This window comes from Hyla sarda, chromosome 6 (assembly GCF_029499605.1).
Source record: "Hyla sarda isolate aHylSar1 chromosome 6, aHylSar1.hap1, whole genome shotgun sequence".
Lineage (NCBI taxonomy): Eukaryota > Metazoa > Chordata > Amphibia > Anura > Hylidae > Hyla > Hyla sarda.
This window is the reverse complement of record NC_079194.1, coordinates 294,760,056-294,775,167: the sequence shown is the minus strand read 5'-3', so window position 1 is coordinate 294,775,167 and position 15,112 is coordinate 294,760,056. Positions and strand designations below refer to the sequence as shown.

Below are 15,112 nucleotides of genomic sequence, written 5' to 3'. Positions count from 1 at the left end.
TTTCTTTTTGAATTTCCTTTCTGTCTGACCACAGTGCTCTCTGCTGCCACCTCTGCCCGTGTCAGGAACTGTCCAGAGTAGGAGCAAATTCCCATAACAAAACCTTTCCAGTGGAGTACCCCTTTAACGACAATGATGGACATTTATCAACGGGTTTAGTCAGGTTTTCTTTACTATAATTGTCGCAAAATTGTTGCAACTGCGACTACGTGTGTTTTCGTGCGACAATTTGCATGAAGAACAAGAAGAGCAAGAAAATTCAAACTTGCTTACGTAGTAAATTTTTCAAAATTTATCAACTGTGACAGTCGCAACTGCGCAAAAAAAAAGTTGCAACAAGGTTAAATTTACTCCAGCTCAAACATGGAGCAGAAAAAGCTACTACCAAAGTAAAAAAGGAAAAATTGCTGACGTGAAAGAAAATCATCAACAGGCTGAAAGCAGATGATAAATAAGTCGCACATAAGCAAAACAAAAAAGTAAGGAAAAAATTACTAAAAAAAAAAAAGAATACATAAGCAAAGATTGATAAATGTCCCTCAATGTACGCAAATTTACGAAGGAAGCCTTAGTAGCGTTTTTAGGCTCAGGGCTAGTCTTCAAAAATAGCAGCATGCTGGGACTACAGCATTTTTAGATTGCGGATCTCAGATTGACATCCCCCCCCAATTCTTCAGTATAAAGTCACATGACTTGAATAAAAAAAAATAAAAAAAATCAAGACTAAGACTATTTTGGGGGGGGGGGGGGGGGGAACTATTTTTGCGATGTTCTTTCGAGTCAAAAGAGTGCCAAACAAAAGTAACGTGGCAGTGCTTTCTAAACAGAGCGCCTCCAGCTGTTGCAAAACTACAACTCCTAGCATACTGGGAGTTGTAGTTTTGCAACAGCTGGAGGCACACTTGTTGGGAAACACTGTTGGAATCAGCAGTTTGACTTTGTCCTAGGCCTGACCTGAAGCCTAATAAGGTCCTAGGGTGAAGTTATGGGGCTCCTGTGCAAAGACTTCGGCTGTCCGGGCATGCTGGGGGTTGTAGTTTTGCAACAGCTGGAGGCACACTGTTTTGAAAACACCATATGTTATTGCAATTTTATTTTATTTTGTTCTTTTACAGTCAGATTCTGTTATTCCAGGTATTATTACTGACACAAGTAAATAAGACGCAAATTTATGAACGTCAGACAGAAATAACGCCTTTTTTTTTCTTTTATTATTATTATTATTATTATGTGCGCACAGACGGTCGCTTTTCTATAGAGTTTCAAAGAACACATTTTTCAAAAACTACCTCAATTTTACAGCTATATTTGTGTAAAAAAAATAATAGGGTTACCTGTGTGAACACAGCCTAACAGGGATAAAAGAACAAAGAAGCACTAAGACACAGAAAAATATTACCACATTTTAACACGTAGTTTATTTTCTAAAAAATAGGCTAAATAAATATAATAAAACCTTGTAAATTTCCTGTGAGCCAATGTAAATGGCGGCTCCCCCGTCCTGAGGTGATGAGGTGAATTTTGCGCGGGAAAACTGCGTCTCTTCACAAGTCACAACCACTGCTGCCATTCACTTACAACCGCCCACCAGGGGGTGTCGCTGCAGAGTGGCGTCAATACACTACCGCTCTATGCTTGATTGAGAGCGCTACCGTAGACTCCTGGTACTAGAATGACGTCATGACGTACAGTATAACAAATGTGTCTGCAGTATACTGCATAGATTTGTACAGCGGCGGACATATTTTCGAAGACAAAATAACATTAGTCCCTATGGAATAGCCTTCAACAAAATGGCTTCTTGAACTGGAGTCCAAGGTAGGATTTTACTGAAGGACGTTAAAAAAAAAAAATTCCTGACGTCTATGTGTTATCGGGCAGCTGCGGAGGTGACCCTCGGGTGGCTGCAAAGATGGGAGGAAATCTGACCAGGAGCTACTGGGGGGATCCGAACCCCAGGACTATGCCAGCCAGCCCTCTGGGGGAGCATTTCGAGGAGAGGGGTATGTTGGTTGTCATGGTGAAGCCGGGATATAGCTGTCAGTGACCTCAATGTACACAGCTCTGTGCGGAGCAATGTGTTCACGTCTGAGGCCTGGTTTATCAAAGCTCCCCTTGTTGCCCATAGCAACCAATGACAGCTCAGCTTTCATTTCTTGAACTACAAACTTGGTTCTGATTGGTTGCTATGGGCAACATAAAAGTTTACCGTAAGTCAGTGCTGCGATAGTTTTGCGGTTTGGGTCACATGATTCCACGGTCGCACCTTGGAATAATTTTTATTACTGTAAGATCTGTGAGGGGCTCAATATGGCCGCAGCTGAATGGCGTCTATCCATTATCACCGCGACAAAACCGATGACCTTATGAGCGACAAAATCTCCCTTAATGCCCTATGAATCCACAAACGTAGCGAAACCGCGGGAAAAAAACCATCACTGTTGTGAAACGGGAAAGAACGTTTAGGCCCAGGTTCACATGAATGCGTAGGGCCATGTTCAACCGTAAATTACTTTAAAAAAAAAAAAGAAAATTATTTTGCTTTATTTTTTCCCCCCTACAGTGGTTAACGGAGGAAGAAACAGCCGCAACGCGCAAAAAAAAAAAAAAAGTCTTTTGTTTTACATAGGGAACTCGCATTAGACATAAGCGACATCTTATTGTGGGGTGGTCCAACCTGTGGCGCCCCCACAATCTCCAGAGAGGGACCTGTCTCTTACCCTTATATCTCTGAGCTCCCCGGCCCCCACCTTCTAAGGCAGTGGTCTCCAACCTGCGGACCTCCAGATGTTGCAAAACTACAACTCCCAGCATGCCCGGACAGCCGTTGGCTGTCCGGGCATGCTGGGAGTTGTAGTTTTGCAACATCTGGAGTAGGGATCGACCGATTATCGGTTTGGCCGATATCGGACGATAATCGCGGTTTTAGACATTATCTGTATCAGCAATTACCTTTCCGATAATGCCCCGCCCCCCGGCCAGAGACGACCATCGCCGCCGCTGCCCCATTGCCTCCCCCATCCTCTGCCCACATACCACCGCCCCCTCATCCTCTGCCCACATACCGCCGCCGCTCCCCCATCCTCTGCCCACATACCACCGCCCCCACCATCCTCTGCCCACATACCGCCGCCCCATCGCCTCCCCCCATCTCCGATGTTATAATTACCTGTTCCCGGGGTCCGCGATCCTTCTGGCTCCTGCGCTGTTGCTGTGCGATGACGAATGACTTCTCCAACGAGACGTCACCGTCAGTAGGCACGGTGACAGCGCAGGACGCCGACGGAGCCAGAAGGATCTTGGACCCCCGGGAACAGGTAATTATAACACCGGGGATGGGGGGAGGCGATGGGGCAGCGGCGGTATGTGGGCAGAGGATGATGGGGGCAGTGGTATGTAGGCAGAGGATGGGGGGGGGGGGGGCGTACAGTGGGGCATGCTGGGAGTTGTAGTTTTGCAACATCAGGAGGGGGGCAGTTTGGACACCACTGCAGTATGGGATCCATTGCACCAGGTGTCCTGTCTGTTGCTCCATAGGCGGAAATAGGGCGCAATGCTGAACTTTTATGGGGGATCCGATTTTAAGGGACCCCGGCCTTAGTCATAAAGAGGGAACCTACAGCATTTGCACAATGTTATGTTAGGAAATTACTTTTTGCGCAATTCTTAGTACATTTAGGGTTCATTCAAACAATAAAGAGATATTCCATAGGGAGAGTCCATCCGTAGTGGATGACGGCAGAACAAACCGGCCCTAGGACCATTTGGAAATGGGCGGTTTCTATGGAGACAGTAAAGCACTTCCAAGCGTATTCTGCCGAAAGAATGAACATGTTCCGTTATGGGGTCTGGACGTTCCGCCGCAGAAATTCCGTAGTGTGAATGGTGCAGCAGAGTCTCATTGCTGCTGTCCGGCAGACGTCACATAAGTGATAATGTATATTGATGTATGTGCCGCCTCCTGTGCTGTAATGGGGTTTCTGTGTCTTTTGGGGATCTCACCCCTTCTTTTTATTTTTTTTTCTCTGTTCACGTTTAGTGATGGTGGCCACTCAGGAACAGATGAACCTTGCACAGGTGCCCCTGAAGCAGAGGGACTACTGCGCCCATCATCTCATCAAATACATGAAGTGTAAGAGGGACATGTGGCCAAACCTATTCGGCTGTAGCCACGAGCGCCATGACTGGGAATACTGCCAGCATGAAGAGTGAGTACGGCCCACCTGACTGCATTGGGTTTATGGGTATAGGGGAGCGTCTTATTCCTGTTTTAAATCAATACTTAAAGGGGTACTCCGGTGGAAAACTTTTTTTCCTTTTTTTTTAAATCAACTGGTGCCAGAAAGTTAAACAGATTTGTAAATTATTAAAAAAATCTTAATCCTTCCAGTACTTATTAGCTGCTGAATACTACAAAGGAAATACTTTTCTTTTTGGAACACAGAGCTCTCTGCTGACATCACGAGCACAGTGCTCTCTGCTGACACCTCTGTCCATTTTAGGAACTGTCCAGAGCAGCATATGTTTGCTATGGGAATTTTCTCCTACTCTGGACAGTTCCTAAAATGGACAGAGATGTCAGCAGAGAGCACTGTGCTCATGATTACTTACATATATTATATATAATTTTCCTGGAATACCCCTTTTAATGTTTATGGGGATAACAGGTAAGCACCATGCTGGACCCTTACCATTCAGCAGCATTGTTCGTGTATGACAACCCCTCCATTCGAAGCCCCTCCACACTGCCGTTGTGGCAATTATTGGGGGGGCAGCAGTCGGACATAGAACGGCTATTTTGTTAACAGGTGGTATATACTATTTGTAGAGAAAACCCTTTTTATTCAATGTTTTCCAAACAGTGTGCCTCCAGCTGTTGCAAAACTACAACTCCCAGCATGCCCGGACAGCCTAGGGCTATCCGGGCATTTTGGGAGTTGTAGTTCTGCAATAGCTGGAGGCACACTGTTTGGATAACACTGCTTGTATTAATGTAGAATAAAAAGTTCTGCTACTTTTTTGTTTTTTCTATTTCTTACCATGTTCACTAACTCTTCTTGCAGAAAGTGAATGGAAACCTTCTTAATAATCTCCGGAAGCTATCGGCCTCTACAGGCGTGATCCTTTTCACATCAGGTAGGGCAGTGTTTCCCAGACAGGGTGCCTCCAGCTGTAGCAAAACTACAACTCCCAGCATGCCCGGACAGCCGACGGCTGTCCGGGCATGCTGGGAGTTGTAGTTTTGCAACAACTGGAGGCACCCTGGTTGGAAAATGCTGCCTTTATACAATTACTTCTGCCTGAAATGTCTTTATTTTACAGTTGTTTTTTCTGTATGTCTCAACTAGAGATGAGCGAACTTACAGTAAATTCGATTCGTCACGAACTTCTCGGCTCGGCAGTTGATGACTCATCCTGCGTAAATTAGTTCAGCTTTCAGGTGCTCCGGTGGGCTGGAAAAGGTGGATACATTCCTGGGAAAGAGTCTCCTAGGACTGTATCCAGCTTTTCCAGCCCACTGGAGCACCGGAAAGCTGAACTAATTTATGCAGGAAAAGTCATCAACTGCCGAGCCGAGAAGTTCGTGACGAATCAAATTTACTGTAAGTTCGCTCATCTCTAGTCTCAACCATTGATCCTGTATTAATTTTTTTATCACGTTTTTGTGTCAGATAAATGGAATTTACTGTAAACACTTTTGCTCTGTTTTTTTCCCCTCTATCTCCAGTTACGTGCAACGAATGAAGCAATACGAGCGAGAACGTCGTCTGGCAGAAAGAGCGAAGCGCAGGCTGGAGGTGGAGGCGGCATGACGTCCTTTACCTGTTATTGTAAATTCTTTAAAATAAAGATGTCTGTCGGTGAGATGATGCGTTCATCCTGCATTAAATGTGAATCCTATGGAGTATGTGGTGTAGCTGCTCTGTGTGTGTGCGCCGGACAGACATCGCGCCGCAGTCAGGGCCCGTGATACTCAATCGGAGACGGGAAATTTTTTTTTTTCCTTAATTTTGCTAAGGTAAAAACAAGCTATTCGTGCAATAAAAATAGAGCTAAATGTTCTTAAAGTGGGAGGGAAAAAAACATTTCAAATCAACGGGTGGCAGAAATTTATACAGATTTGTAAATTACTCAAAGGGGTTCTCCAGGAAAAAACTTTATATATATATATATATATATATATATATATATAATCAACTGGCTCCAGAAAGTTAAACAGATTTGTAAATGACTTCTATTAAAAAATCTTAATCCTTTCAGTACTTATGAGCTTCTGAAGTTAAGGTTGTTCTTTTCTGTCTAAATCCTCTCTGATGACACCTGTCTCGGGAACCGCCCAATTTAGAAGCAAATCCCCATAGCAAACCTCTTCTAAACTGGGTGTTTCACGAGACAGGTGTCATCAGAGAGGATTTAGACAGAAAAGAACAACCTTAACTTCAGAAGCTCATAAGTAGTGAAAGGATTAATATTTTTTAAAGGAGTTCTCCAACTGAAATGTTTTTTCTCCCGCTGTGCCCAGGCTGTAAAACTATACATAAACTTTCACTTACCTGCCTACGATCCCCCGTTGTTCCGATATCGCCGTCTCGGTCTCTTCCACTTCCTGCGGGTCGGAGACTTCACTCTGCGCTCAGCCTATCAGCGGCCGCGACGGGACATTGCTGCGGCCGCTGATAGGCTGAGCGCAGAGTGAAGTCACTGACCCGCAGGAAGTGGAAGAGACCGGGACCGGAGAACAGGACGGTGATATCGCAACAACGGGGGATCATAGGCAGGTGAGTGAAAGTTTATTATGTATAGTTTTACAGCCCAGGCACAGCGGGGGTTAACATTTTTAGCTTAGAGAACTCCTTTAATAGAAGTAATTTACAAATCTGTTTAACTTTCTGGAGCCAGTTGATATATATAAAATAGTTTTTTCCTGGAATACCCCTTTAATTCTTCCAGTATGTATCAGCTGCTGTATGCTCCATGGGAAGTTGTGTAGTTCTTTCCAGTCTGACTACAGTGCTCTCTGCTGCCACCTCTGTCCATGTCAGGAACTGTCCAGAGCAGGAGCAAATCCCCATAGCAAACCTTTCCAATGACTTCCTCAGGGGACCACAAACATTACCATCACATAGCGACTAGATTATATCACCATACTGATACCGAATAAAAACCACTATACAAGAGACAGATAATTCCGCCATGTCATGATCACTAACATTACACTGTACAGTGAGGGTATAATACCGCCATACTGATACTGAATAAAAACCACTGTACACAGACTAATATCCCCTCATATAGTGACCATATAGTGGTGACCCCAGATCTACACAGACCAATATCCCCCCATGTAATGGTGACCCTCGTCTATACACAGACCAATACCCCCCCCCAATAAAATGGTGACCCCGACTATACACAAAACAATATCCCCCCACCACCCCATAAAATGGTGACCCCCAGCTCTACACCAATATTCCCCCATGTCGTTGTTTCCCAACCAGGGCGCCTCCAGCTGTTTCAAAACTACAAATCCCAGCATGCCTATACTAGGAGTTGTAGTTTTGCAACAGCTGGAGGAACACTGTTTGGGAAACACTGCCCCATGTAATGGTAACCCTGACTACACACAGACGAAGATCCCACCCCAGACAGTGCCCATGTAGTGGTGACCACTATATTTTACTAATTTTGTCGCATCCTTTAACCCCTTTACGACAAAGGACGTAAATTTACGTCCTGTGTACTGCGGTACTTAGCGCACCATGACATATATTTACGTGACCGCGAGCATCGGAACGATGCCCGGATCATGCCGGCTGCTGATCGCTGCCAGGGACCCGCCGATAATGGCCAACATCCGCGATCATGCGGATGTCTGCCATTAACCCCTCAGATGCCATGATCAATACAGATCGCGGCAGTGCGGTCAGATGTATGGATGATCGGATCGCCTGCAGCGCTGCCGCGGCGATCCGATCATCGAGCAGACCAAAGTAGAAGATGACCGATAACACTAATCAGTGCTATGCCCTATAGATAGCACTGAACAGTATTAGCAATCAAAGGATTGCTGTGGGGTTTATTAAAGTGTAAAAATGAAAGTAGAAAAAAAAATCCCATTTTACCCCCATAAAGTGTAAAACAAAATGTTATTGATCCCGTACGCTGAACGGCGTGAACTTAAGGAAGAAAAAAACTCAAAATTGCTGCTTTTTGTCACATTTTATAAAAAAAAAAAAATACCGGTATATAAAAGATTTATATACACAAACGTGGTATCAATAAAAAGTACAGATCATGGTGCAAAAAATTGAGCCCTTATACTGGCGCTTATACGCAAAAATGAAAGAGTTATAGGTCGTCAAAATAGAAGGAATATTAGATGTACTAATTTGGTTAAAAAGTTTGCGATTTTTTATTTTTAAGTGCAACAATAATAGAAAAGTATATAATCATGGGTGTCATTTTAATCGTATTGACCCACAGAATAAAGAACACTTAATATTTTCCGTAAATTGTACGGCGTGAAAACAAAACCCTCCAAAATTAGCAAAATTGTGGTTTTCTTTTTAATTTCCCTACACAACTAGTATTTTTTTTTTTTTTGGTTGCGCCATACATTTTATGGTAAAATGAGTGATGTCTTTACGCAGGACGACTGGTTGCACAAAAAAACAAGCCCTCATACTAGTCTGTGGATGGAAATATAAAAGAGTTATGATTTTTAGAAGACGAGGAGGAAAAAAAAACGAAAATGCTAAAATAAAATTGGCCTGGTCCTTCAAGGGAAAATGGGCTTGGTCCTTAAGGGGTTAATGTCCATGTGTCGCAATCTACACCAGCTAAGATTGTCTGGTGTGAATTATAATTACGGTAATACATTTTTAAAGGGGTTGTCCAGTGGTGAAAAACTTATCCCCTATCCTAAGGATCGGGGATAAGTTTGAGATCGCGGGGGGTCCGACTGCTGGGGCCCCCTGCGATCTCTCTGTACGGGGGCCAGGCTCTCCGGCCAGATAGCGGGTGTCGACCTCCGCACGAAGCAGCGGCCGACACGCCCCCTCAGTACATCTCTATGGCAGAGCCGGAGATTGCCGAAGGCAGCGCTTCGGCTCTGCCATAGAGTTGTATTAAGGGGGCGTGTCGGCCGCCGCTTCGTGCGGAGGTCGACACGCCCCCTTCCCGCGGGCTGTCAGGGCCCCGTACAGGAGATCGCAGGGGGCCCCAGCGGTCGGACCCCCCGCGATCTCAAACTTATCCCCTATCCTTAGGATAGGGGATAAGTTGTTCACCACTGGGTTTACCACTGGACTACTCCTTTAAAGTGCAACTCTCGCCATCTTTCCCCCCCCCCCCCCCCCCCCCCCGGACTACTTCCATGATATTACCGTCCATCACTAATGCAATGCGGCCAATCCCTGTGTGGCCCCCGCTCTCTGCCTCTATCACTGCACAGGAGCGCTCACTCTGTCAATCAGTGTTTCCCAACCAGGGTGCCTCCAGCTGTTGCAAAACTACAACTCCCAGCATGTCCGGGCATGCTGGGAGTTGTAGTTTTGCAACAGCTGGAGGCACCCTGGTTGGGAAACACTGCTGTAAATTCATGCCAGTAGGTCAGGGGCGCGTGCAATGAGGACCTGTGCGTCCATCACACAGCGGTCCCAGTGCTGACAGAGAGCAGATAAGTGTGGCGGCGATAGCGGGACATTGCAAAACCCCAGCCACGCCTATCTGACTATTGCTGGCGATTTATGGGGGCTGGAAAAGTGCAGCCAAAAGATTGGTTGGTTGCATTGCCTTTGTGATGGTAGTCCGGGGGTACAAAGTTGGTGACAGTTGCACTTTGGAAATTGCTGTGTTGCCCATAGCAACCAATCAGATTACTGCTTTCATTTTTGAAAAGGCCTCTGAAAACTGAAAGAAGCGATCTGATTGGTTGCTATGGCCCATATAAGCCTTGGAAAACCCCTCCCCCTTTCCCTAAGACCCTCCCACTTTTCAAACTGTCACCTCAGATGTACACCAAGCTTGGTAAGGATGCAAATTTTCACTTAAGACAAACCTTGGGCAAATATATGTGACTTTTCTATACCATTCTATGGTCCCCTGAGTATTAATGAGATGAAACATTAACATAAGGTAAAAACATATATATGTTTTATTATAAATATCCCAACATATTAAATGTTGTGAGGTCAGAGCATGGCGATGTCTTCTCTGCGGGGAGGCTTGAAGGGGCTGTATCAGATGTGGTATCTTCTACACCGAGGTCTCCTCATCGGATGAGTCTTTAGGAGTCTCAGATGTTATAGATGTTATTGGGGAACTGCAGAGAAACCAAAGAAATGAATAAATAAATATTTAGTCTTTGAGCAATTGGAGAAGAGAAGAGGAGATGATTGCTGTAAAGTTCTTACCTCTAGTGAGTCCCCAATAGATGGTGTTGATGTTATTGATGTTGTAGTAGATGTTATTGATGTTGGTTATGGATCTCGCTTCCTATCTCCTCCACTTCCATAACCAGTTGGGGCAGCTGACGTCCTCCATGATGCACGACCCGTCCGGGTCGTAGGAGAACCGCCTCCTCTTCGGCTCCACATCATACATGTCGACGTCATCTGGGTATTGTCTTCCATCAGTCTCCATGTCCTCCGGTGCAGATGGTATAGCCGGGTAAGATGTAGGAGCCGCAGCCGGCATTGATGGAATAGCCGGCTGAGATGTTGAAGCCACCGGGGCCGGCTGAGATGTTGAAGCCACCGGGGCTGGCTGAGATGTTGAAGCCACTGGTGCCGGCTGTGATGGTAAAGCCGGCGCCATTCTCCCTCCCATATTCGGGATGCTCGGAGTCACATGACCATACTTTCTCTTTTTCCCAATTGGCAGAACCATAGTGATGAACACTCCCAAAGCCCAAGCCAGCAAAGACTGACACTGTGTGCAGGGCCGCAGCCCTTTCTATAGGCCCCAACAGGTTCTATGAGATCACATGTGTGACATCACCAGCAGTGGCCAAGCCACACACCGATAAGGAGATCATCAGTAACCTGTATCTGCTCTGGGCTTAGATTATACATCTGGACATTATGGGATGGATTTTACTCTATTTTTGTTTAAGCCCTTAAGGACACAGGGATTTTATTTGTGGGGCGAAACTGAAAAAAACGCACACCATTTTGTAACTTTTGAGGGCTTCTGTTTCTACATAGGGCACTTTTTAGTAAAAATCACACTTTATCTTTATTCTGTAGGTCCATACGATTAAAACCAACTTATATAGGTTTTTGTTTTATTTTACTACTTTTCTAAAATTATTACAACTTTTTGTTCGAAAATTAATATGTTTAAAATTGTCCTTCTGACCCCCATAACTTTTTTTTTTAATTTTCCGTATACGGGGATGTATGAGGGTCTTTTTTTTTTGCTCTGTGATCTGTAGTATTTATTGGTACCAATTTTGTTTTGATGGGACTTTGTGATTGCTAAACGCCAGTGACCATGCAGCATGCTGCCCGCTTCCCTGGCTTCTAAGTTAGGATGGCAGCAGGTCTCAGGGGTGAGACCCAGTGCTATTGGTTCCTCAGCCCCTGTACTACTACTACTACCAACATGGACCAGAGTCTGTTCTATGATGGGAATAGTGCAGCGCTGAGGGAAATATGCACCACTTAAAAAAAAAACATACATAACACATAAAGTGTCTCAGTGCTCTCTGATGACACGTGTCTCGGGAAACGCCCAGTTTAGAAGAGGTTTGCTATGGGGGTTTGCTTCAAAACTGGGCGTTTCCTGAGACACGTGTCATCAGAGAGCACTTAGACAGAAAAGAACAACTCAACTTCAGCCGCTCATAAGTACTGAAAGGATTAAGATTTTTTAATAGAAGTAATTTACAAATCTAAAAAAGACTGCATGTGCAGCTCACAACCTGGGATATTCGAGGTTAATGTGGATAAAAATCGGTCCCCACCGATCAAATAATGAAAAATCAAGTATACAAATTTAACCACACCTCAAGAATATCACCCTACTGGGTACACAATGAATAAAAAATGAGACAGATGGTTTTGAAAAAATGCAAATATTTAATAAAAGGCAGAAATAACAATAAAAAATATTTAAAACGATCAGAGCATTAATAGATGTATACTGTCATTGGGCCCTAATGACGGATTAGTATTAAAGCAACTACCTAATAAATTCTATAATGGTCCATAAATGTTGTTCCGATGTGGACCGTTAGTCCGGCACTTGATGTATCTTCCCTCTATACCATAATACAACATAATCAAGGTATAGAAGCGGTCAAAAATGTTTTACTGGGAGGAAACATTAAGTTAGAACAAGTGGAGTTTATAACACGGGCAATCGATTTTATTCTCACTCACAATAATTTTTATTTCGAAGGTGATTATTATTTACAGCAAACTGGTACCGCCATGGGCACCAGCTTCGCGCCAAGTTACGCCAACCTATTCATGGCGGCTTGGGAGGACACCACCATCAGTCCCAAACTTGGCGCGAGCCTGGTGCTCTGGCAGCAGTACATTGATGACATTTTTTTTATTTGGCAGGGGTCTTTAGAAAATTTAAATCACTTTATTTTGGATTTAAACACTAATTCACATAATTTAGTTTTCACTTCTACAATCAGTAATTCTCAAATAGAATTCTTGGACTTAGAAATTAGGGCCACCACAGGTGGCCTTAAGTGCAATACCTTTAGAAAACCTACAGCTAAGAACAGCTATATTTATTTTGAGAGTTGCCATCTACCCAGGTGGCTACTTAATGTCCCTGGGGGACAGTTCCGTCGACTGAAAAGAAATTGCACTGATAACAACAAATTCTTGGAAGAAGCTGAGGAATTAACTGGCCAGTTTCGGGAGAAGGGGTATCCACAGGCTGTCTTACAGAAATCATTAGACAAAATCAAAAGTTTGGATAGGAAAGATTTTTTCATTCCCAGAGAGTCAGCTACAAAATCATCAATCCCAGAATTTAGATTAGTTTTACCTTTCAATACCACCCATACAAAAGTAGAAAAAATTATAAGAAAACATTGGAAAATTCTAAAACAGGATAAAATAATAGGTGAAACACTGCCTCAACATCCGTCAATCATATACACGAGCTCCTAATTTAGGTATTACAATAACCCCGTCCATCAAACCCCCAACCAAATCCACCAAACCTGGATGGATATGAAAGGTTTTTTTCGTTGCGGTACTTGCACTGGGTGTACCACATCCAGGGATACAAGAAAGACAACTATTTTATACTCCACAGTAAACGAATTCACGTGGAAAATAGATGAATGCATTCCATGTAATTCAAAAGGGGTTTTTATATATTTTGGAATGCAGTTGCCGTAAACAATATGTGGGAAGGACTAAGCGACAACTAAAAGCTAGAATAGCAGAACATATTAACAAAATAAAGAAGGGAGAACAAAAGCACCCCTTATCTGCTCACTTCACCAAAGTACACCACAAAGATCCATCTAGTTTAAAATTTACAGGCTTCCAAATTATCAAAAAAAGATCGGCGGGGAGGGAGCTTTATGTTGAAAATGTCAAAAGCGGAGAGTAAAAAAAATCTTTGAATTTGACACCAAAGGGCTGAATTCTAGCGTTGAATTGTTTGCTTTTCTTTGAGAGACCCGCTCGGGCACCGACACCCGCCGTTTTTTAATTTTGCGGTGGTTGCCGATGCCTATGGGGGTCTCTCATAGATGTTTTGAAAAAACATGAAGAAACTAGAATTTTTATGTCATATATTTTCCATATATTTCTCTAATTTTTTACTATAAATCATTTTTTTAATTTTTAATTTTTGTGTTTTGAATCTGTTGAAATCCAGTTGAATCCATTATTCGTATATTCATATACTTCCATTCATTTTTAACATGATTTAACACCAGTTCATATTCTGTCTTATATCACTATTTTTTATTTATTCATTTTTTATTTATTTTTTAATATCGATTTATAGTCAGTATTGTGTTAGATGTAGTTATCATACTTTTCTTTTTTCTTCTCCGATTATATGCAATGTTATTACTAGAGATGAGCGAACTTACAGTAAATTCGATTCGTCACGAACTTCTCGGCTCGGCAGTTGATTCCTTAGCCTGCGTAAATTAGTTCAGCCTTCAGATGCTCCGGTGGGCTGGAAAAGGTGGATACAGTCCTAGGAAAGAGTCTCCTAGGACTGTATCCACCTTTTCCAGCCCACCGGAGCACCTGAAAGCTGAACTAATTTATGCAGGAAAAGTCATCAACTGCCGAGCCGAGAAGTTCGTGACGAATCAAATTTACTGTAAGTTCGCTCATCTCTAATTATTACCGTATTTTTCGCCGTATAAGACGCACTTTTTCTTCCCCAAAACTGGGGGGAAAAAGTCGGTGTGTCTTATACGGCGAATACACCCCTATCGCGGCGGTCCCTGCGGCCATCAACGGCCGGGACCCGCGGCTAATACAGGACATCACCGATCGTGGTCTGAAGGGAAAGTGACACTAACCCGACTGTTCAGTCGGGCTGTTCGGGACCGCCGTGGGGGTCCCGAACAGCCCGACTGAATAGCCGGGTTAGTGCTTACAGGACACCGGGAGGGACTTTACCTGCCTCCTCGGTGTCTTCTCCGTTAAGGGATCCCCTGTATGGCCGGCGCTCTCCTTCCTCGTCATCACGTCGTCACGTACGTGCGTCGGCGTGCGTAACTATGTGATGACGGAGAGCGAGGATACCCGTCCGGCAGCAGAGACGTTCAGCAGCAGGTCGGCAGCAGAGTGACGGGGACACGGCGACAGCGATGGAGCGACATCCAGGGCAGCGGTGACGGGTCCGGAGCGGCGGGGACACGTGAGTATTACCTCCTATGCAGTGGTCTTCAATCTGCGGACCTCCAGATGTTGCAAAACTACAACTCCCAGCATGCCCGGACAGCCAACAGCTGTCCGGGCATGCTGGGAGTTGTAGTTTTGCAACATCTGGAGGTCCGCAGTTTGAAGACCACTATTGGGTTCAAAATCTTTAATTTTTTAGATTTTGCACCTAAAAATAGGGTGCGTCTTATACGCCGGTGCGTCCTATAGGGCGAAAAATACGG

At 44.2% G+C, this 15,112-nt stretch overlaps 1 protein-coding gene and 1 long non-coding RNA gene across 2 annotated transcripts; one reads left to right on the top strand and one right to left on the bottom strand.

The window, feature by feature from the left end:
• Positions 1 to 1,844: 1,844 nt before the first annotated feature.
• On the top strand, positions 1,845 to 5,905 carry NDUFB7 (NADH:ubiquinone oxidoreductase subunit B7). Its single transcript, XM_056527817.1, has 3 exons — positions 1,845 to 2,003; positions 4,040 to 4,208; positions 5,729 to 5,905. The coding sequence occupies exons 1-3, from the start codon at positions 1,913 to 1,915 to the stop codon at positions 5,811 to 5,813; spliced, it is 345 nt and encodes a 114-aa protein (XP_056383792.1). The 5' UTR covers positions 1,845 to 1,912; the 3' UTR covers positions 5,814 to 5,905.
• Positions 5,906 to 10,133: 4,228 nt separating this feature from the next.
• LOC130277802 (uncharacterized) lies at positions 10,134 to 11,718 on the bottom strand. Its single transcript, XR_008845572.1, has 2 exons — positions 10,416 to 11,718; positions 10,134 to 10,324 (listed from the first exon to the last, which is right to left on the bottom strand). It is a non-coding gene; the product is annotated as an uncharacterized LOC130277802 (long non-coding RNA).
• Between the last annotated feature and the right edge of the window lie 3,394 nt (positions 11,719 to 15,112).

Bases quoted from the DNA above. Each gene is read 5' to 3' on its own strand.
- NDUFB7 (XM_056527817.1), top strand. From the start codon at position 1,913: ATGGGAGGAAATCTGACCAGGAGCTACTGGGGGGATCCGAACCCCAGG. The intron at 2,004-4,039 runs GTATGTTGGTTG...GTTCACGTTTAG, and splicing joins GGAGCATTTCGAGGAGAGGG to TGATGGTGGCCACTCAGGAA. The intron at 4,209-5,728 runs GTGAGTACGGCC...CTCTATCTCCAG, and splicing joins GAATACTGCCAGCATGAAGA to TTACGTGCAACGAATGAAGC.